At 37.2% G+C, this 23,805-nt stretch overlaps 1 protein-coding gene across 2 annotated transcripts in view; it reads left to right on the top strand.

Moving 5' to 3' along the window:
* PTPN14 (protein tyrosine phosphatase non-receptor type 14) overlaps window positions 1–23,805 on the top strand; it is a 133,389-nt gene that overhangs the window by 24,903 nt on the left and 84,681 nt on the right. For both annotated transcript variants that reach the window (XM_087963841.1, XM_026682748.2), the window contains exon 2: window positions 23,349–23,673. In XM_087963841.1, the coding sequence (XP_087819967.1) occupies window positions 23,500–23,673 (174 nt within the window). In that variant the 5' untranslated portion in view covers window positions 23,349–23,499. The remainder of the gene's footprint in view (window positions 1–23,348; window positions 23,674–23,805) is intronic.

Here is a 23,805-nt window from a genome sequence, read left to right as displayed (position 1 = left end):
GGCCTGCAGCTCTTCTGCATTGTTTGGTCTCATGTCTCTCATCTTTCTCTTGACAATGCCCCATAGATTCTCTATGGGGTTCAGGTCAGGTGAGTTTGCTGGCCAATCAAGCACAGTAATCCCACGGTCATTGAACCAGGTTTTGGCAGTGTGGGCAGGTGCCAAGTCCTGCTGGAAAATGAAGTCAGCATCCCCATAAAGCTCGTCTGTGGAAGGAAGCATGAAGTGCTCCAAAATCTCCTGGTAGACGGCTGCATTGACCCTGGACTTAATGAAGCATAGTGGACCAACACCAGCAGATGACATGGCTCCCCAAATCAACACAGACTGTGGAAACTTCACACTGGACTTCAAGCATCTTGCAGTGTGTGCCTCTCCATTCTTCCTCCAGACTCTGGGTCCTTGGTTTCCAAATGAAATGCAAAAGTTGCTCTCATCAGAAAAGAGGACTTTGGACCACTGAGCAACAGACCAGTTCTGTTTTTCTTTAGCCCAGGTAAGACGCTTCTGACGATGTTTGTTGTTCAGGAGCGGCTTGACAAGAGGAATACGACATTTGAAGCCCATGTCCAGGATCTGTGTGTGTGTGTGGTGGCTCTTGATGCACTGACTCCAGCCTCAGTCCACTCCTTGTGAAAGTCCCCAACACTTTTGAATGGCCTTTTCCTGACAATCCTTTCCAGGCTGTGGTCATCCCTGCTGCTTGTGCACCTTTTTCTTCCACACTTTTCCCTTCCACATAACTTTATATTAATGTGCTTTGATACAGCACTTTGGGAACATCCAACTTCATTTGCAATTACTTTTTGAGGCTTTCCCTCCTTATGGAGGGTGTCAATGATGGTTTTCTGCACAACTGTCAGGTCAGCAGTCTTTCCCATGATTGTGATTCCTACTGAACCAGACTGAGGGACCATTTAAAGGCTGAGGAACCCTTTGGAGGTGTTATGGCTTAATTAGCTGATTAGAGTGGGACACTTTGAGCCTAGAATATTGCACTTTTTCACAATATTCTAATATTCTGAGATTGTGGATTTGGGGTTTTCATGAGCTGTATGCCATAATCATCACAATTATGGCAAATCACAACTTGAACTATCTTGCTTTGCATGTAATGAGTCTATCTCATATATTAGTTTCTCCTTTTAAGTTGCATTACTGAAATAAATGAACTTTTGCACAATATTCTAATTTTTTGAGTTTCACCTGTATATGGTTGAAATATATAGCAACATTAGAGTTAGAGTTATCACCAGAAGAACATTGAATGTTCCTTGATATTTTTGGGTAGAAGAGTAGATCATATAGATAATTTCCCAGATTTGAGCAAGATTTAACGTGTGCAATTGTATGAATGGAATTTGTAGTTAGTTGGAGGAAGTTGGTTTTGAAATGGTTCTTCTGAGTTTCTGTTTGTGTGAACATGGTTTTTGAAAATCCCCAAAAATGAAATAAGAAGGAAGAGGGGGGAAATGCTTCATTTCCTTCTTAAATGGTTTTCTGATTTGTAATTTCTCTTTCCAAAAACTAATTGACCTATGAACTTGTTTTCTAATGGACAACTTGGTGAATCCCTGCCAATGTCTGTTGCACACCTGGGCACACTTAGCTTGAATGTAATCCTCTGAACATTTTCTTTTTTAACAAAAAAGAAACCCTTATGTTGTGCCCACAAGATCATCCAGAACTGGCAAGCTATCAGAGAGAGCCAATTTTACAGACAAAAGGCCTATTTCAGGAAAACAACCTAATTGAATGTTCAAAGGCATTCATGGGATTTATTCTCATGTTTGCATTTGAAAACTTCAAGGGTGGGGTGTGCATTTCATTTATTGGGTCTGGAGATTTATTGTCTGGACTATGGACATTCAGCATATTCTGGTTTCAGCTTTTTTGGTGAAAAAAATCTATACTTCATTGCTGCATTTATATTATAATATACAATTTGTTTTTATGACAAAGTATACCTTTTTAGGTACATACCTAAAACTTCTGGTTTTATAATATCATACCTCTAGGAGGGAATATTGTACCATTCCCATGGTTGAAATGTAGAGTACATGAGATTTGGATCTATCACTAGCTAAACTATTGCACTTAAGTATAATAGTGTGGCCATTTATCAAAACCAAATCTGTGTTTTTATTCACTTAAAAAATACAAGTGTGATACACATAGTTTCACTGAAACGTTCTTGCTATATATAAATGAGCAGCATGAACAAGAAACCTTAATTTCAGGGACTTCCGGTTTGAAGGGCTTTGGTGACAGACAGAAATCCGCGATCATGCGCGGTTTCTGTCTGGGCTCACCGCTGGAGCGCCCCGAGCCAGCTGGTTTCGGGGCTAAGCCACCCCGTAGAGGTGGTGAAGAGGGGGGAGACTGCCAGCAGGGTCGAGGAGAGCCGCATCTCTCCTCCTCAGCTGGCCATTACTCCTTTTCCCGAAGGCGGTTGCAGCGGTGGTCAGAAATGGCCACCACAAAGAAGAACTCGACCGGAAAAGAATGTGCAGGAGGAAGATAAGAAGTGAAAGTTTTGGCTGACCGGGTTAAATTGTAAAAGCAACAACCAAGGTACCCTGGAATTTAAACTTACAAAAAATAACATCGCTCCCAAAGAAGAGTCGGAAGCAGCGAAGGAAAGTGAAAAGGGAAAGGTTTGGCTTTTTTTTTCCCTTCGCTCTCCTTCCCTATACTGACAACTAAGAGACTTAAATAAGAAATCGGAAAAATCCGCTTTGACATCAATAGGCAATTAAGCTGAAAATACAACAAAATGCCAAAGGGATAATAAAGATTTCTGGACATTAAAAACTTTCTTTTTCATAAGCAGGAAGGGAGAGAAAAGAATAAGGGCAGGATCTGGAAGAGGGAGGAGACTGCCTGGAATTAAAAAGAATCTAAAGTAAAACTTCAACAAGACTTCTAAAAGATACATTTTAACTGAAACTTTGCAACTAAATAGTAACCCCAGGAAGAGAAAGTGAAAAAAAAGAGCAAAAAGAAACAGCTTGCGTGTATTTGGATTATTTGGTGATCTTTGGATTTTTGGTTATTATATTTGAATGACTAAAATCAATCGGGTGGTTGTTTAAAAATGTATACAATGGCACCACTTATTTATTTATTTATTTATTTATTTATTTATTTATTTATTTATTTGCCAATTGTTTACAAGATAATAAGTATAAATGTATACATAGTTGTAAATACATGAAATGGTTACATATAAGAAAAATAAAAGAATAAGAGAAACAATAGGACAGGGACGGTAGGCACGTTGGTGCGCTTTATGCACGCCCCTACAGACCTCTTAGGAAAGGGGTGAGGTCAATAGTAGACAGTCTAAGGTTAAAGTTTTTGGGGTTTGGGGAAGAAACTACAGAGTCGGGTAGAGTATTCCAGACATTGACCACTCTATTGCTGAAGTCGTATTTCCTGCAATCAAGTTTGGTGCGGTTTACTTTGAGTTTGTATCTATTGTGTGCTCTTGTGTTGTTATGGTTGAAGCTGAAGTATTCATTGACAGGTAGGACATTGCAATGTATGATTTTGTATACCATGCTTAAGTCAGACCGAAGACGGCGTAATTCAAGGTTTTCTAGTTCTAGAATTTCAAGTCTGGTGGCATAAGGTATTCTACAGCGTAGAGGAGTGGAGAACTCTTCTTGTGAAATATTTCTGGACTTTCTCAATTGTGCTAATATCAGATACGTAGTGTGGGTTCTTCTGGATGAATTGAAAATGGAACTTAAAAAGTACAAAGAAGATGCACAAGAAGGGAAGGGTTCTTTTGGCTTCGTCTTTCAATTCTTAGAAATGGAGATTTGGAACTATGAGAAACAACAAGAAAAGACTGTAAAGCAAGAAGACTGGGACAAAGAAGAAGCCATCTTTAATGAACAAGTAATTCTATTTGGGGAAGAAAAAGGAAAGTGGGGAAAGAGAATGGAGAATTTAAGACTTAAAAAACAACCAAAGAAAAGAAAAATAATTGAAAAATAAGTATAATACTGGAAAGCAACAGAAAAGGGGAATACAGAAGAGAGAAATAGAGGTAGAGAGACAAGGGGGTAAAAAGGGGAGAGAGAAGAAGAGAGGGAAGAAGGAAAGAAAAGAAGTTACAAAGGACCGGAGCAAGATATAGAGAAACAGGACCTATTTAGAGATAATGGGTGAAAATCTAACTGAAAAAGGGATTCTGTAAAGGTACATAAGATTGTATTGTTATATTAGTAATAGAAATAACTTTAGAAAATTGGAAACAACGTATGATTAAAATGAGGGATAAAATAGTTAGTGTAATTTAGTGAAATGTTTGTGAATAAAATAAGTGAAATAAAATAAATGACAAAATTGAATTAGGAAGGAACAGGAACATTTTAATTAGTTAATGTTTTATAAAATATAAGTGAAGAGGGGGGGAATTAACTATGGAAAGCTTATAATTGTTCCCATAGAAGTATGATATTTAATTGAAAAGTAATGTTAAAGATGTTAAGACTTTAATGAATATTAATATTAATGATAGAATTGAATTGGAATGGAATGTTGTTTTAATTATATACATTTATAATTTTTTTTCTTTTTAAGAATACAGTGTGTATTTTAAGAATGTACCAAGCAGAATCCGAATGGAAGTTCTGTATTATATTGAATGTTACAACTTTAGGGAAAAGATATAAAGGCGTCATACTCCAATCAGTAACTACAGGAGAAATTTTGTTTAATGAGAAAAGATAATAGATAATTGAAACAGGACAGACAAAAAATATAAATACAATGATTTGAATTGAGATGAGATAATTAAAATAAAATTGAGAAAATTAAAAGAGGGGAGAAGCTATGCAGAAAATGTAAAATAGTAATAAGATATGGAATAGAATATAAAAATGAGCATGAACCTGAATTTGTGTCTGTACGAAGAAATGTAACCCGGGATTATGCTGCTTTCAAAAAAGATGTTTTATTTGTATTTTTTTTTCTCTTTGTGAAAACTCAAATAAAATTAAAAAAAAAAAAAAGAAACCTTAATTTCAGTGCCTATAAACAGTTTTTTTACTGCCTGTATTTTTATCCAGTATAATTCAGGAAGGACATAGTACTGTCCTAGGAAAGACCTACTCATATCACATATGGGAAATTAGTTTGTAAATAAAAATCTGTATATTTTAATGTTCTCCGCCCCGGCACATTTTCTTGAAGTTCAGTAATCTTGTAATTCTTCCTCAGTGGCCAATGAATTGCTTAGTTTTTTCCACTTAATTTCAAAATTTACTTTGGTTTTGAACTAGAGGTTGTGCCCAAGTATAAGCCAGAAGTGATGTGTGGCCTTCCATTTCATTGTGTCTGGAGGGGAATACAGTCCTTAATTATCAAATTAGATGCACATTCTGGCTCTCTGGCATATCTTCCTGGCTGGCCATCTGTTACATTGGATCAAGGCCCACCGAGAAAGTAGACTACTCATTACCAACAGTGCCCTAGTGCCAACCAATGGTGAGTTAAGAGGGGCAGGCTGTACACAGTTCATATTCCTGCTCCCCTGCCAGGAGCATTTCTTATGAGCAGATCAATGCCAGCCTAAGCCCATATGTCCCATTTGCATAAATTCACATCTGTGGAGACAGATGTGGCCATTGCTGTACCAAGAGGAAATGTTAAGGAATGAGGATACTGACCATAGTTTATCAATCAAGTGTCCTTTGGAAAAAGAAGTTTATAATGGCACTACTTCATCACTGTAAAGAGGTCCAATCAAGGTCAGTCCATTCAACTCGCTTTTCAAGCACTCATACCCAAAGCAGCTGGCCACGAAAGACTTGTGAAAGAAGCAGGTCAAGTTTTACTATTAGCTTGACCTAGCCTTTGGCATATTTTCCTTGACTAGCAACATTAAAAAAAACCTGAATTTCCCATGGTACCTATATTAAGTTGCTTATGTATGTATATGTGCTAGTCCACCTCTCTTTAATACTCTTAACTTTAGATGACATTAAAATAACCATATTGCATTATTATCATCATTAGGTGATTGTCAAAGAATATTCACCAGAACATCACTCATTCATGGAAGGGGACATAATCCAATTTAGTGGCTATACACTAGAAGTAGCCCTGTTCACTGGCTATATACAATCAGTACACACTAAAGATTGGGCATGAATTGGTGCTTACACAATCCCAAAAGCTAGTTAGCATTTTATATACATAAAATTTGAATAGTGATCACTATTATGGTTTAATATAAGATGCTAACTACTAGGAGATATTGAGTGTGGATAGTCCCATTTTGGTACAAATGCATGGGAATTCAGAAAATGAATTTACTATTAATATATGGAGCATCCATATGAAATTTAATATTCCAGGAATTTTTGAATACTGGTTGCTTAGGTACAGTAATGAACACCTTCTAATTATGTTCTTAGCATCATCTGGTTTTGTATTATGGAATATATAATTCTGTATTAATACAGGAAAAGGGAGTGCATGAATTAAATAATAATAATGCTATAGTATTGCTTTGTAGCCAAATTGTTGGGCTGTGTTGGAGGTTTTCTTATGCTTGTGAACTGTGTGTTAATTTTTTTAGGTTGCCAGGATCCGATGGCATGAGGTAATGATGTCATTAGATTGGATGCAACCTAATGTATTGACCCTTGGGAAAAGCTAGCTTCATTTTTTTGAGGGATCAGGCTTTTCAGAATATGACACGGGTGTGTCTATATGGTGTAAGCCATCTAAGCCTCCAAACTCAAATCCATTCCAAACACCCTCCACAAGAGGAAGTTTCACTGTGTTACAGAATCCCAGGTTTCTTAATAGCAAGGTTAAAATTCCAGCTGATTGTTTGAATTTCACATGCCTTGCTGTGCATGGGTCTACTCTAACTGGAGTCTTACTGAGTTTGAGTTTCTTTACTGATGTGTATTATGCTATGATGAAATGTTAGATTATTGCATTGGTTGAAAGCAAAGAAACTTGTTAATTTAGGAGATCAGATCAGATGGAAAACTTGGGGAATATGGAGAAGAGAAAGAGAAGGAGTTAAGAGGAAGTCAGTCCTGACAGGCAGACAGAGAAAAGGAAAAGAGAGAGAGAAAGGGCAAAAAAGATACCCAGTATTTATAAAAGAAAGTAAAGAGAGATACTAGTAGCTTTCGTGACAGCCTTTCTGTAAATCATCCTGCTAATCATCACCTTAAGGGAGCAGTCAGTCTTTATTTCATCCAGGACTGATTGATTGGTTCTGCTTGCAGTCCGTGGAACTCTTAGTAACAGTCTCCAAATCCATAATTCAAAAGGCATCTCTTATTCTGTCTCCTGCTTTTCTTTATGTCCAGCATCACAGGCATACATTATCACTAGGGAAAAAATACATTGACTTGTCTGTTTTGATCTTTGTATCTTACAGATATCTTCTATGATCTTGGCTACGTTCCTTTCCTTTCCCCCTAGGATTAAGCTTGTCTTTCTCCTCCAAGAAACTCTCTACCTTCCCCTATTTTTGAAGGAAAACTAACAACCACCTTCACTTCTTTGTGCTGTATTCCCAACAAGCAGTTTAACATCAGTTTTTGTCCTCTCAGGCTCAAGTAAACGCAAAAGAAACTCAGTGCTGTCTATTTTATAGAAATGGAAGGCTAGACGAAGCAGATTGAAGGCTGGAGTTTCTTTGGGGGAGATGCCAACAATTGCTTTGCTTCGAGGTTAACAAGCAAAGCAAAGAATCCATTAAACCATGGAAAGAGCGATGGCAGAATTAAGCTATAGTGGGTGTAAGAAGAGATTGCAGTTTCATGTTGGCAGAGGGCAATCAATAGTTTTAGTGGCTTTATTCTAGTATACAGTAAAGGCTTTATCTTGTGCTGTGACTGAGACTTAGGCAAAGTGTAACAAACTTAGTCACACCGTGTTGAATTGAATGTCTGGGATATTATTCAGCATACGGTTGAGTTCTGGGAACTACCAATGAGCTTTGATAGTCTGATTTCATCTCCTTTTTCCTACCATACTGGAAGAGAGAGATTGTCTACCGATCAAAAATTGATGCAATCGCTACCAATTCTCTGGAGGCTCAGCTGATTATTGATCCAATAGCCAACACCTTGTTCTTGGAACACGTATATTTGCTTTCATTTATGTGAGACACATGTTTATTTAACAACCTTTGGTTGTCATAATGTGAGGTTTGAATACACTTTTAAAGCATTGTGGATTGGCAGATAATGTTTCAATCTCTAAAAAATGTATAAATTGTATCTTCTGTGATTGGGTTATTTATGTAACTTGCTTCCTCTTCTCCAGATGTTCAAGTGGTTCTTTAGTGTCTTAGGGATAATAGTTTGTGTTTACAATAAAGATTATTTTCCTTTTATATTCTTATATTAGGTTTTTTTATTTTTTTGGACTACTGTATTCCATATTTCCTCTAAAAGATTTCAGTTGGATCCATCTAAAGTACAATCCATTATAGTATGGGAACGTCTGCATTCCTTTTGAGTTATTTCATGGTATTTGCTGATTTTTACCATCAGTATTCTTGACTTTGCAAGCATAGCTACTTCACTGACTTGATTTCTCAAAAAGATGTTCCTTTCAAGTGGGATTTCAAAGCCTAGCAGCCTTTCTTCTCAACCTTTCTTCCATCTTATGGTTCCTATTGCCCTTCTGTTATAATGATTGGTATCTCTCATCTCACCTCGGAGCTATGCTTTTCCAGTGCCTTCAGAGTTTCCCAGCAACCTCTTCTCTGTAACTTTTTTACTCAACAGCTGTTATAAGCCAAGTGAGACTGATACCTTTATCAAGAGGTTTTATCTATCAAAGAGCCCTTTCAGACCTGTAGCCATTTCCTGGAGGTATGAGTTATCCTGTAGAAGTTAGAAGTTACTATAAGAACCTGGAGCATCGACAGACTCAGAGCAAGCTTAACAAATACCAGGTCAGGAAGTTACAAATGTGTTCCTTGTTTTAACATTCAAATCCCTTACATTCCAAGCATGCAGAAAAGCAGGTTAATGCCTGATCATGCACACCAGAACATTTCTTGCTTCAAACTCTCCCCAATCTCCATTCTATGCTCAGGAAACTTTGGACTTCCACCCTGTATCTGGGAACCATGACAGAATTTTTGTCAGTGAGGATGACATCCTCTGCTTTTTCAGATGCATGGAAGAAGAAGGAATACTCTTGTACATATGCTTATAACGACTACAGTCCATCAGTGAGTTGGGGCCATGTGTAGTAAAGTTCATGAAACTATGACATTCTGAGTTCTTGTCAAGTAAGAAGTTGTGTGTGGTTTTAAAGAAGAGATTGGACTCCCATTTGTCTGAAATGGTATAGGGCAGGGGTAGGGAAACTTGGCTCTTTCATCACTTATGGACTTCAACTCCCAGAATTCCTGAGTGAGCCATAAAAGTTTCCCCATCCCTGGCCTACTGGTTTTTCAGTTGTGGGGGAAATCAATTTTTGACTTGAATGGGACTGTTTAATATACAACTCTAATTATACATATATACACATATTCTTATATACATATTCTTATATGTCCTACATTTGTGTATTAAACAGTCCCATTCAAGTCAAAAATTCTGGGAGTTAAAGTCCATAAGTGATAAAAGAGCCAAGTTTCCCTACCCCGGTATAGGGTTTCCTATCTGAGCAGGGAGGTTGGACTAGAAAACCTCCAAGATCCTTTCCAACTCTGTTATTCTGTTAAACATTTGAAAGGAGATGTATGTGATGTTAAAATATTTCCATGGTACCTGGCCGATTATCCTTATGATAATAAGGATACCTCAAATATTAAATGCCCTGACATTGCTTACTGTTCTAATGTCTTTCTTTGATTGATTTTCTTCATTAGGGAGTCTTAATGGAATTAAGAACGTTTTAAGTGTCTTTGATTTTTTTTTTTTCGAGATGAGAGGAAGCAGGCAGAAGGCAGTTTGCCATAGTGTCAGAAACTATCAAAAACATAATAGCAATAGACATACTAAGGGAAACTCTGTGGAGAATCAATTTCATACTGTATATTTTTCTTATTTTTCAAGTTTTTATTTGTTCAGAGTTGTTGAGAGACAGGTATCATATTAATTTAATTAATAATACTTTGAACAAGCATACAGGGAAAATAACTTTTTTTGGTAACTAAACTATACCGTAAAATTTTATATATTCTGTATTCCTATGTTGGTATGTATTTGTTTTATACTCCGCCTTTATACTGGACTCAAGTCTCAAGATGGCTAACAAACTTAAAAAAAACACCAGCAACAAAAAACAACAACAGAACACCAAACCACAAAAAGAGTACTCTTAAGTAATATAGATTAGAAGCCTGGGGAAACAGTTTTAGTAATGTTATGAACTCTGAGATTTCAATATGACTCTGGAAAGAATATATTCATAGCTTGAGAGTAACAGAAGAGAAGATCATCTCCTTCATTGTTCATCAAAGACAGCAATTGGACAATATAATATTTCTATAATCCATTAATTGTCAGGATGATTGGATTGCCTGAAATCACTTATCCTATTTAAGGAAATGTTAATTCCATAAGAAGGATTTTTTTCTATCAGAGAATTTTAGGGTTTTCCCTGTACAAAAGTGGAAAATTTCATACTGCTTGCCATTTCTGGGATCCAAGACAAATAAGTGGTTTCTTGTAAATTTTAGTGTCAGAAATCTGTGTTCTCAAAATTTTAAACATTTAGTCATCTCTGCTGTAGAGAGAATATGATTCCAATTTGAAATGATTGTTAGGTACTGGCTTTTCTGAAGTCAAAACATTACCCATTGTAGTATTCTGAAATATCCTCCTTCTGTCCATCAATTGGAATTTTGCTAAAAACTTTTATTTTATATCATGCATTCATCCATCCATCTATTTATCCAGGCATCTATTCATCCATCCCCTAGAATTCAGAGCCACATCTGCTAAGTACCACAATTTGATTATTGTTTGTGATTCTACCCCAATCTATTGCTACTGTAGCACATTTCTCTAGGCCACATTCCATTGCTATATTTGCGCTAAAAATTCATAGAGTATTTGTCAATGACTGGATTAGGAAAATGGTCTTCATAAATATTCTTATTTTTACATTGAAAATAATAATGATGTTGATGTCTGAACGATATATTTGTTTTAGACTAGATCTACAAAAACTAAGGTGTACTAGAGCGGTCAAGCTGCTAATCTAGAAACAAAGAGACTGTGAGTTCTAGGTTTCCTTTAAATATGAAAGCTTAAAGATTGGGTGACCTTAGACCAATCATTCTCTCTTAGCCCAACCAAACTCACAGGGAGGTTGCTGTAGGGAAGATAGGAGGAAGGATATTAACTATATTTGCGATCTTGAGTTGATCAAATATGAAAAAATGGGATAAAATTATAATAAAATCTGAAATCAAAATCCAGTCATTTACAAATACTCTGAATTTTTAGCACAAATATAGCAATGGAATGTTGCCTAGAGAAAAGTGCTACAATAGCAATAAATTGGGGTAAAATCACAAACAGTAATCAAATTAAAATGCCAAATGGCTAAAGCATCAGGAGCCATCAGGGTGAGGCCTACTCATATCTGAGTATTTTACAGATGGACAACATCAAGCATGAACAAGTTAAAAACGTGATTAGTAAAGAATATATCTAAAGAGCGAGGAAAAGGTTGAAGACAAATTGAATGGTGGAAACACCATCAAAACCATCAATACCTGTATCATGTATGTGATACAATTTATTGGACTGGAATGACTGGAATTATTAACTGGACACAAGGAGAATATGGTAGTTTGGACCAAAAAAAATAAAAAGCTAGTAAGTATTTACTATACATTACATCACCTTAGTGTTATTGGTAGATTATATCTGCGCTACAGAAATTGAGGTAAATGTTTACTTCAGGTCAAACTGTCAACAAAGAAAAGCATGAATTGGGTGATTATATAAAACATAGTCAAGAACAAGCACTGATGCAAATTAAACATTGAAAATTACTGAATGTTCAAGAAACAAAACATGAATATTGCAATAATGTAAAAAAAACAGGAACAAAATGCTAGCAAGGAAAAGCATTGCATGGACAATTTCTACAAAAGATCAGAGGGAAATTGGGTAAAGATAAAACCTGTCAGTGGCTCACAACTGGAATACACACACACACACACACACACACACAGAGGGAGAGAGAGAGGCTTGATTTTGGCTGCTCTAGAACAAGTTATTTGAAGTAATGCAATCAAGGCCTGAATTGAAAACTCATCAAATGATTCAGAATGAAGAAGAAAAACTAGAGCATTTTCTCAGCTCATCCAAGAAGATTGCACCAACTGATTATAAATAACAATATAACACAGTCATCAAAATGATTCAGTAGACAGCTGTAAAATTATGTAATGAAAAACTGATGGGAACATAGAATTGAAAAAATAGTTGCAAATGAGCAGGTTAATATGTTATGGGATTTCCAGATACAGGACTGATAAAGTCTTATGCACCAGATTTAAGTCTGTTTGAAAAGAAGAGAGTATGAATAATTGAAGTGGCAATACCAAGGATACTAGAAGACAAAAATTGGAAAAGATCACGAAGTAATCAACAACTAAAAATCAGAATTGAAAGATCATGGTATAAACCAGCTGTGGTGGTCCCAATGGTTGTTGGCACATTGAGCACCATACTTAAAAATTGTTAGAAAATGTGTGCGTCAACAAAAATTTTATCGGTCAATTACAAAAGGCCACACAACTTAGATCTGCACATATACTAACCAATACATTAAGACAGGGGTCCCCAAACTTGGCAATTTTAAGACTTGTGGATTTCAACTCCCAGAATTCTCCAGCCAGCTATGGAGTTGAAGTCCACAAGTCTTAAAGTTGCCAAGTTTGGAGACCTCTGCATTAAGACATCGTAGGTTCTTGGGAAGAATTTGATGCATATGAAGGCCAACACCAACTAATATGGCATAAGTGATGCCACATTGTTGTATATATAATAATAATTTGTGGTAAAAGAAAACAAAGATGGGTACAATTCCAAAACATCTGGAGCACCACTTGAACACCATAGGCCTTGACACCAGTCAGTTGCAAAAGACAGCTTTATTTGGAACTGCTTAATCTTGTGACGATACGTTTAACACCGTCAAACAATAACTGCCTATCTTGGGTCCTTGGAAGAGACTTGATAAATGGATAAAATGCCAAATCCAGTCTAACATCTGGCTGACTGACCCAGTTAATAAAACAACATCTGCTTATCTCAGGTCCTTGGGAAGGATTCTATTGGTGGATAAAATGCCAAATCCAGCTAAACATCTGGGTAACTGCACAACCCATCATAATATCCACTTATTTTTCCTGTTCTGAATGATGCCACAAGATGACAGGTAGTCCTCAACTTGCCACCACAATTTGAACCAAAATTTTAGTTGCTAAGCAATGGGTTAAGTGAATTATCACATGGACCTTGTTTTACAACCAATTTTTACAACAGTTGTTTAGTGAATCTCATGATCATTAAGCAAATTATACAGCCATAAATCACTTTTTGCAGGCCATGGTAACTGTGAATGATTGTTAAATAAATGGCTATATATTGAGGATTAATTGTACTCAGATTTGTTACTTGGGCCTGTACTGTGTTGCATTTCAAAGACCTAACCCAGGCTTGGAAAACTCTTAAACCAATTCACTCTCAACAAAAAAGCCTTATGAGGAAACAATCTAAAGGGACATTAAATGAAACATCCATTTTGTTGTCTTCTGTGTACTGGGATTGAAATAACAGTAATCCAGTATTATAAACAGTCTTATCTGAATTCTTATTACAAAGCTTTTAAGAATTAAAAGCTGAATATCAGTAAATCAGTTTTTGTCACCATTTTATAGTAGACATCATATATATCGATTTTCCTATTTTTCAATTAGAAAAAGGGACAACATTTAAGCAAGGAGACAACTTTTATTTCTAAACATCTTCCTTTTCTGTGCTCTCAAATTAAAACCACTTGATGGCTGTGTGTGCCTTTTTAAATCCCTATATTTGGCTCTAAAATAGCAGCTAGCGCTCTTTCTACTTACATATTACCAATAAAACACAACATATGGTAGTTCTTAGCAAGGAAAATAAAAATGAAAAGCGCACTTATTAATTCCCAAATAAAAGAACTAAAAAAGATGTGGATTTCTTCTCCCTTGCAGAGAAAGTTGGAACAGAGTGTGCACATCACACTTGTTAACAAGTTAAATGAAACAAGGATAATCCTCCCTCAAAACTGGGAATGTTGAACTATACATCAAGCATATTTATTCTGGACCTCTTGTTTGATTGAATACTTCAAAGTAGCCTTGTGATGAGGAAGCTTTTCAGGAAATACCATACTTGGATATCATCAGTTTCCATCCTGGGTAAAAAAGGCTGTAATTTAGTCGCCTGTTTTCAAGTAGCACTAAGGATTCAAGAGCTAAGGCATTTGTAAAAGAAAGATTTAATAAAGATCCTGGCCTTTTTTTCTTTCAGAGAACTCTTTCGAGCAAAATATAATTGTAGATGTTCCAATAAATTGTTAAACTTGAAGTGCATGCATATGTCAAAATACATACTTTGAAAACACTATGATGTATTTTTCAGCTAAGAAACCCTGCAGAAGGAAGCTACAGAATAGCAAAAAAGTATATCATTTAATTTTCTCAATGTGGGTGTGGGGACTTGTTAAAACTCTGCATATGATGTGTGGATTGTATTCATTTATAGAAAAGCATAGGAAATCTCTTACATATTTTGGTGCATGTGTTGAATGATTGAATTGATTAAAAAAAATAAAAGAAAATGAAAAAAGGCAGAATCTTCCATTTCTAATTAACATGAAACCCTTATGTGGTGAATACATTTTAATTAACTGACAAAACTAAAATAGTTTTCTTGTTTCTAAGTAGTTTTTGGAAAAGTTGGCTTCCTTTTCAAAACCTGTTTTTGTACGCAGAGCAATAGTAGATACTGCAGGAGGTAAATAGGTAAATCTTTCCAGACTAAACCTGTCTTTGGTATTTGGCATTCTTTAATGTCCTCTTCTAAAAGTGCAGGCTTGTACCTCATCAAGCAAGTTGGGCTAATTATCCCCTTATCCATGCCCAGCCCAGAATTGCATAGTTCTGATAGGTGTGCTGTAGTTCTATAATATATGGAATGCTGGATGAATTCCAGAAGCTGTTAGTGAAATCTTCCAACTATAAGAGAAGAGGCATTTAATGTAAAAGCTGAGTTTAATTTACCCATAAGGAAGCTGATAGTAGTTATCAGAGGATACTCTTAGGTCTTGCTTGTAACTGAACAATGGAAACAGGGCATTCAAAGGTCCTTATGAAAACTACAATCCTCCTGCAGGAAAATTGTGTTAACTTTACTGAAATGCACTCTGAGATGGTGATTAGAATACAAGTGAAGTTGTCATTGGGACAGTCACTATTTCTTAGGTTAAATCACAAATTTATGGAAAGAAACCAGAGACCTAAAATTTAGCAGTTTGTTGCTGAAGTTTATTGCTACAAGTCCTAGTGGCTTGTAGCAGTAAATTACATTAAAAGCTGTAGTGGCTCAGGGGTTAGAACGCAGTATTCCAGGCTGTATCTGCCCACTGCCAAGAGTTTGATCCTGACCGGCTCAAGGTTGACTCAGCCTTCCATCCTTCTGAGGTCTGTAAAATAAGGACTCATATTGTTGGGGGCAACATGCTGACCACTTAACCATCTTAACCACTTAGAGAGGGCTATAACATCTTAACCACTTAGGCAACATCTTAACCACTTAGAGAGGGCTATAAGGTATTGTGAAGTGGTATATAAGTCTAACTGTGATTATGTGTATGATTGTCTCAGGCCCTGGCCTTCCCTCTTCTTTTCTGATAAGGTTTAAAAGTGTCTGCTTTCAGTTATGAATTAATCAACTAACTTCCTTAATACTTCATAGCTCTGGTTAATTCATAGTCTAGATCAAGAGTGAACAATTGGTTTATATTGAAGAAATGCCAGCTGATCTGGCATACTACATGGTATCAGAAGTAATGTGTACCTGATACTATTTTATTGTGTCATGTTAAGTTTTGTCCTCTGACTTCAGCCATCTCTCCACAGAGAAATCTATTTTGCCTAGGCTTTTCCAGATATCTATCTTATCTAAGATGTGCTGGATGATTAGGTCACTCATGAATATTTGTTCCAATCATCAGTCAAAGAACTTAACAAGTCACCAACATTACCTGGGGCATATTATTACAAATGCTATGATATGTATTTGGGGAACAGTCCAGCTGGGATTGTAGAGAATTCAAAGAATTAAACTGAGTTATGATCTTGGCTTCTGAGCATGTTAAGAGTTTTGCTATACCTGAAACTAGGAAGAGAATCATCCAGGTAAAGTTCCTTGAAAATTTGCCTCTAAGAATTCATTACTAACATAGAACCATGATGGCGAACCTATGGCACACGTGGCACACAGAACCCTTTCTCTGGGCACGCAAGTCATCACCGCAGCTCAGCTCTGCTGTGTGTGCTTCCTGCCAGCCATCTGGTCTTCGAATCTCTGCAGAGCATGTGCAGAGGGCGGGGCACCCATGTGGGAATCACACATGCATGGGCGGGGTACATGCATAGGAGTCCCGCATGCATGGGCAGGAGGGGGTCATGCGTGGGATGGGCAGGGCTCAAGTGTGAGAGTCATGCACATATGTGGGGAGGGCAGGGGTTGTGTCAGCATTTGTGGGGACGGGGCGCATGCATGAGGCACATGCACACATTGCATTTTTGGGATGCGCGTGTGTGCATGCGCTTTGGGTACTTGGTACCAAAAAGGTTAGCCATCAGTGAACTAGAAAGTTTCATAGTCAACAGATAGAGCATTCCATCCAAATTTTGGACACTCACCATAGTAAAATTCAGACTAGTAAAATATTTTATAGGCTAAAAGATAGCAGTTATCAAGAGATCAAAGCAACCCCTTCCTGTCTGGTTTCTCTGTTGAATATGCAGAACATACAACATTCCTATAAGAGATAGAATGATCTGTGCCTTGACCACCAATGTGGAATCTACCCATCTTCTATCAGTCCTAGCTAGGGCATTAATGAAGAATTGTGTACGTTGTAGCGTCATTTCTGGAAAACCAAATGCTACCAACTCTGATCAAAATAGTTCTATGACCATGACTCTACAGTCAAAAAACCTGAATCCAATATTAGGAAAAAAATTAGAGGAATCAAGTAGCTTGCTTGGGGTGGGTAGGGGAACAAAGTGCCTAATTTTTGTTTGAGCTAGCAAAGGAAAGACTGAGTATTCTAACCCTCTTCTGGAAGCCCACTCACAAACTATCATGAATGTTCTAAGCCAACCAAGCATATTGTTAAGAAAGAGGATTATGTAAGCCTACACAAGGAGGGGCTGTTCACATTCATGCAGTGGGACACGGTAAAGAGAAAACATGTATTGGATTCTGCAACGAAGAATTCCATTCTTATAAACACAGCTTTTAATAATTTTTCTCATGCCATTTTTAATATTCCCTACTTCATTGTGAACAGATGTTTGAAGCTTTGGGGCAAAGCTATTTGAAAGAGAACGGTATTCTGTTTGTTTGTTTCTTTTTTAAAAAAAAAACTTTTACACTTTATGCTATATTTATGCATGTGAATGCAAAAATAATAATTTATGCATAGAAAAATTCTAATTTATTTCAATTTATTTATATTGTTTAATTTTTGTTTTGCCTCCTGTGCATGCCCCTGCGATCCCCCATGTTCATATTGCACATCTCTGCGCATTTGTGCGTGACCCCCCATACCGCACACCTCTGCGCATCCTCACGTGACCCCCGTGCACGCTCGCCCCCCTGTGCATGCACATGCATCTCCCGCATGTACCTCTCCCCCCACGCAGGTGCGACAGATACCCGACTATAATTTAGTATCGGCTGGCTGTTAGGGCTCCAACAAATCCACCCTCATTGAAATCAAAAGTCTCTAGCCTCATCTCAGAGAAAAGTAAATTGATTTATTAGGAGTGGCCATGTTGGCGTAAGTGGTTGCAGCCGATACTAAATTACATCATGTCTTCCCCCCACCCCCTGGATGTGACTTCTCCAATGGGACACATCCATCTCCAGGAGTCATCCATCATGCTCTCCAATAACCTTCTTATGCTCCGACAACTTTGGGCTTCCCAGGGTGATTATCTAGGCGTTTCAAGAATGCTTTGTTTTTCCCACCACTTCCTTTTTTTCTGGCAGCTAAAAAGACCAAAGGAGTATCTTTTTAGTTGACAACTGGTCGGGGCGCCCGCGCATGCACAGTGGATCAGCTCCAGGTGACGGTTCACATGCCGGCAGAAATGTCTCTGCGTGCCACAGGTTCGCCATCAAGGATATAGTGGATGACCTTGGGTGGTGAGGGGAAGAGATGTTGCCTAGGAAAAGATCAGACAAGAGTGACAGGAGCACCTAATGGTTTAACAGTCGAAGAAAGAAACTTAGGGAGGACCCAACCTTAAAAGTTGCAATAGGAAATTTGTGTCTTCAGACTTGCAAAATTAATGTTAATGTAGCCTTTCAATAAAGTAGAATTAGCTAATCTAGTCGTATTTCCTGTCTGGCTTACCCAGAAAGACAAAACTTCTCAAGCTGGTTTTATATGTTTTTCAGTTGGAAATGTGCTGTGTTTCCAAGAATTATAGATATATTCCAATATAGTTTTTTATCAAATTCTGTCCTTTTTGAAGATATGTGAGTTCAAGAGTTTTCCTGACTTTGGAATAAACCAAGCCAGATATGGAGTCTGATTGGAGGATCAAAGGGCCTTATGAATATGAGTTCCCCATCAGAAATTGTAATCTTGCTTTCAACTCTATTTCTGGCATCCTGAGTCTTGTGTTGTCTCAGAAAAAAAGCTAATAAATGTAATAATTATTATGCAATAGAACCTACTGACCTTGCATGATTTAAAAAAACAACACCTTAAGGTTAGTCATACTTGGTTGACACTTGTATGGGCGAGCACTAGATTATATAAAGGCTGCAGATTCAACTAGGAAGAAACCTCCATCCTCCATCAACAACTTATTATTTCACTCACTATTTTTACCCAAAAAAATTGTCTATATTATTGCCAAAAAATTTGCTCAACTTGAGAGAATCATTATCTTTGTATATAATTAGAGACTAGTTTGAATATTTATTCTCATAAATATGGATCTAGGGAAAGAGTCTAATTATGGTATTTATAAATGTATAGAATATGTATACATTATTTACATAATTTATTCAATATTCTTTTGGAAAAAGGGAGAATAATCAGGTCTTTAATAGGTTCTTGAATGTATGGAGTGTGTGTATGGGGGAAATTATTCGAATCTTGAGGATAGGAACAGATATCATTCCAGAGGGCCTCCTAGTCTAGGAATGGTTTCAAGTGATACAACTAAGTGTATCTGTGCAAAGATCTTTTTGGTTACAGCTGCCAACTGCTCTTTGAACCAGAATTGTGATTCAGAAATGACCTCCAAGTTGTGCATCAGTCCCACACAGAGCAGTGCAATCCTAACGTATCTTGATTCCTTCTCTTTCTCGAGTCACAATATATGCATTTTGATAATATTATTTATGATGGTTTGATTTAGACACCGCTACATCTGTGTGGCTCCTGGAATAGAAACAAATAACAGTATACAATCCTTTTTTTTTTTTTTAAATCAACAATATGGCAAATTTGGCCAACAGCAAATAACATATACCCTTTAAGGCAGTGATCCCCAACCTTTCTTATGCCGCGGCCCGGTATCCCCAACCTTTTTTGGCGCGCGTGATTAGTGATCTTTGATGAAAGTGCTTCCGTGACCTCACCGAAGCACTTTTCATCAAAAGATGCATTAGCTGTGAGCTTTCCGGAGAAATGGCTTTCTACCGGAAAAGCTCACGAGCTTGGCGCATCTTTTTGATGAAAAGTGCTTCCAGTGAGCTTTCTACCCGGAAAAGCTCACCGGAAGCACTTTTTCATCAAAAAGATGGCGGCGCCCAGCAAACCAGCGGCCCGGTAGGACTTGTTCCACGGACCGGGACCGGTTGGGGACCGGTGGTTGGGGACCCCTGCTTTAAGGGACTCCTTGCTTAAAGCCTGAGGAAAAAAAAAACAGGTCTTTAAGGCTCTCAAGAATGGCACCAGGTTGCCACCTAGTTCTCTTTATCCCAGAGGTCAGTGACAGACTAGACATCCTTCTGCAATTTGATAATGACACTATTAGACTGAAGGAAACAGGAATTTACCAACCCTGTTGGATCATCGTGATTTGGTTGATACCACAAGAGATAGGCGGTCCTTCAAATAATTAGGCTATATGTCATGTAAGGCTTTTATAGATCATAACTAGCCCCTTGAATTATACCTGAATAACTCCATAATTTGTCTCCACAATTTTTATATTCAAGTTTTTTCAGTTGTTGTCTTCTTGTTTCTGCAAGCCTTGAAGTACCGTATAAAAGAATATGTATTTTTATTCTGAAGTTAAATGACTCTAAGGGAGTGCCTGTTCTGATGAAAGGAAATCTATTTAAGTAAAACAATAAGGAAAATAACATTGCCAAGTAGTTTTGATGTTCAATTTGTAAAAAACAAAAACAAAAAACAACTTAAGACACAACCCAATCCTGCCCTTAATAATCTTTGTCTAGTTTCCTTTCATTCTTCCTACTTTTTCATTTCTAAAAACAGAATGGATTGGGTTTCTTACAATAGCTTTATCCAAGCTGATGCCTTTATGGAATTAAATCCCAGACTTTGTTTCTTGATTGGCTAGTTGTTATTAGGATTCTATCTAACTGTGGGGGGGTGGGGAGGGAGAGTTGTTGTAAAAAAACATTCTACACCTTTAACTTTTTTTTCCTGATAGTAGGGCTTTGACATTAGAAGAACAAGGCAAAGGGGGAAGCATGATGAAGAAGGAACTGAAAACTTGTTCATATTTGAATTGAATGTTTGTAGGGTTCAAACTGAGAAAAGAATGGGCAGTGCTCATGTCCTTCCATTCCATATAATCAGGTGGAGATCTGAAGAGGAGCTAAATTTCTAATATTGAATATTTGTACAGTCCTCCATGTAGAACTTGGGATATTTTTTATTAGGATCCTTGGTCACCAAAAAAGACATAGTCTCATTCAAACTAATGTGAGTCCATGTCCCTGCTGTCTGTTTTGGTTCTGCAACCCAACAGGACTGACACAGACTTCAGAGGATAATTAGGACTGCAGAAAAAACAATTACTACCAACCTGCCTTCAATCAAGGACCTGTATACTGCAGGAGTCAAAAAGAAGGGCTGTGAAAATATTTATAAACCCCTCATATCCTGGACATAAACTGTTTCAACTCCTATCCTCAAAACTACGCTATAGAGCAGCTCCACACCAGAACAACAAGACAGAAGGACAGGTGCCCCCCCCCCCCCCCGCCCATTTTTTGAAATCAAAAAATGCCCCAGCCGACCCGCCCCACCTGACAGAAGGATTTTTTAAAAAAACTCTGCTAAACAAATAATTCCCTCAACACTGTTCAACTGTTCAAAGTCTGCACTACTATTACTGTTAATCTTCTATCACTCCTTATCATCCATCCCCTCCCACTTGTGTCTGTATGACTGTAACTTTGTCGCTTGTATCCTTACGATTTATATTGACTGTTTATAGTATGATTTGATTGCTTATTGTACCCTATGATTATCATTAAGTGTTGAACCTATGGTTCTTGACTCTTGACAAATGTATCTTTTCTTTTATGTATACAGAGAGTATTTGCACTGACAAATTCCTTGTGTGTCCAATCACACTTGGCCAATAAAGAATTCTATTCTATAAAGAATTCTATTCAGACCCCCATGTAAATGTATGTGAGACTTCATTCTCCACCCAGTTGAATCCATCTAAACAAAATTAGGTTCCTCTCTGCTGTAGTGCCAACAGTGATTTACTGTGATAACAATTTAGAACACTCATTTCTTTCTCATAAGTTGAAAAACAACAGCTCTGGCAATAAAAGAGGGAAAATGTATCCGTCTTATCTTCTTAGCTGCTGGTCTAATGCTAGGGCATTAGAAATATTGGAAGCTTTGATAGCAGTATATTTCAACTGGAGGGACAAGAGTACCAACTACCCTTGGGAACCTAAACATGGCTTATTGTAGTAATGGAGGGTGGGTACAAACATTTTGGATTAGACCTACTGGTTAGCTTTACTAGTCTTAGAATTGTTTTTAATTTTGTTTAGTTTTTGAGGGTGCAGATTTTAAACAAAAATAGCTTTCCAGACTTTTGTTTCCTACCAGTGAAATTACTTTGAAGGTATTATTTGGACTAGGAGACTTACAAGAGCAGCTTCTTCTTGTCTTCCCCATGATTTACCTAAAGAACAACATTAATTTCAATAAGCAAATGAGATTGCTTGGAGCTGACCTTTGGTAACTCTGTTATTTGATTGATGGGTTGATTTAAAAAGACTTACATAGCCACACATATTGTAACAACAATCCTGGACAGCACATAAAGCAATCCAAATATGAACCACTCCCAAATAATCATTTTTTTAAAAAAAAATGTATAAAATATCTATTAAAACTCACAGCACTCTAAGGTAGCATTCCCTTACATCCACATACCATTTTAGTTGATTCAAGCTTCATCCTATACCCCAATGATTGTGTTATAACTCTAAATTATTTTAAGAAATTGATTTATCGTAATTTCTGTTTGATAAAACAGTTTGGCTTTCCATAACTCAATGTTCCCAAGGAGACCTCCTGGGAAATGTTTTACAGTTAATTCCTGCTTTTATCAGCATTAATAATAATTTAAAGTTATTATAGACGTGCACCTGGGCTAATTATGGTTGGCTACTTTTAGTATCATGTTTTCTACTTTACAATGCACTATCTTGAGTTAACTTCCAGTTAAAAAGGCCACGGAGCATTCAATCTGGTTGTGAAAATATATTGCATCCCCAAGATGTAATTGATACAAATAGTCTGCTGTTCTTTCTCATCCTATTTTCAATTTCTGTCTTTCTGCCTTAGTGGTATGCTACTTTTCTCTAGTCCAGAAGTGAACAACGAAATCATTAGTAATAGACAGGGAGTTCAAAGAGAACATGTACTTGTACTGTATTTCTTCAAAGAAAACTTGTGGGTTTGGCCAGTGGTCTGAACTATCTTTGAGAGGCAACAGCTGTTACTGCCCCAAGGGAAAAATCCTTTCCCAGCCAACTCCATGACAATTAACTACACATTGCATTGTTGTTTTTCAGGATATTGCTGTGGTATCCACCTTTGGCATGGGCAACCTTTTGCAAACCTGGAGGAGAATTTCTGAAAATAGAGGAACAGCATTCAAATCTTTCCTACTAAGAAGATCTAAGGTGTGAGAAGGAGAGGGATAACTGCTTTAGCTTAGCAGACATGCCTTTTGGGCTGAAATTACGAAGGACTCGACGCTATAATGTCCGGAGCAAGAACTGTTTCATGACCCGGATTCAACTGTTGGAAAACAATGTGATTGAGTGCACATTGTCTGTGGAGAGCACTGGGCAAGAATGCTTGGAGGCTGTGGCTCAGAGGCTGGAATTACCAGAGGTGAGAGTAACCCAGGAAAAGACCATCTGTAACTTGCTGCTTGGTATATTTTTGGCTTTGGCTGTTTGTCATTTGGAATCTGTTTATTAGAATCATGTTATTCTTGGAATTGGTCCGATCTTATCACTAAAT

The sequence above is a fragment of the Notechis scutatus genome, chromosome 1 (assembly GCF_049901735.1).
Source record: "Notechis scutatus isolate UNSWTSFEM ecotype Mainland chromosome 1, rNotScu1.2, whole genome shotgun sequence".
Lineage (NCBI taxonomy): Eukaryota > Metazoa > Chordata > Lepidosauria > Squamata > Elapidae > Notechis > Notechis scutatus.
The sequence above is the reverse complement of the archived record's forward strand: the minus strand, read 5'-3'. Positions and strand labels throughout refer to the sequence as shown.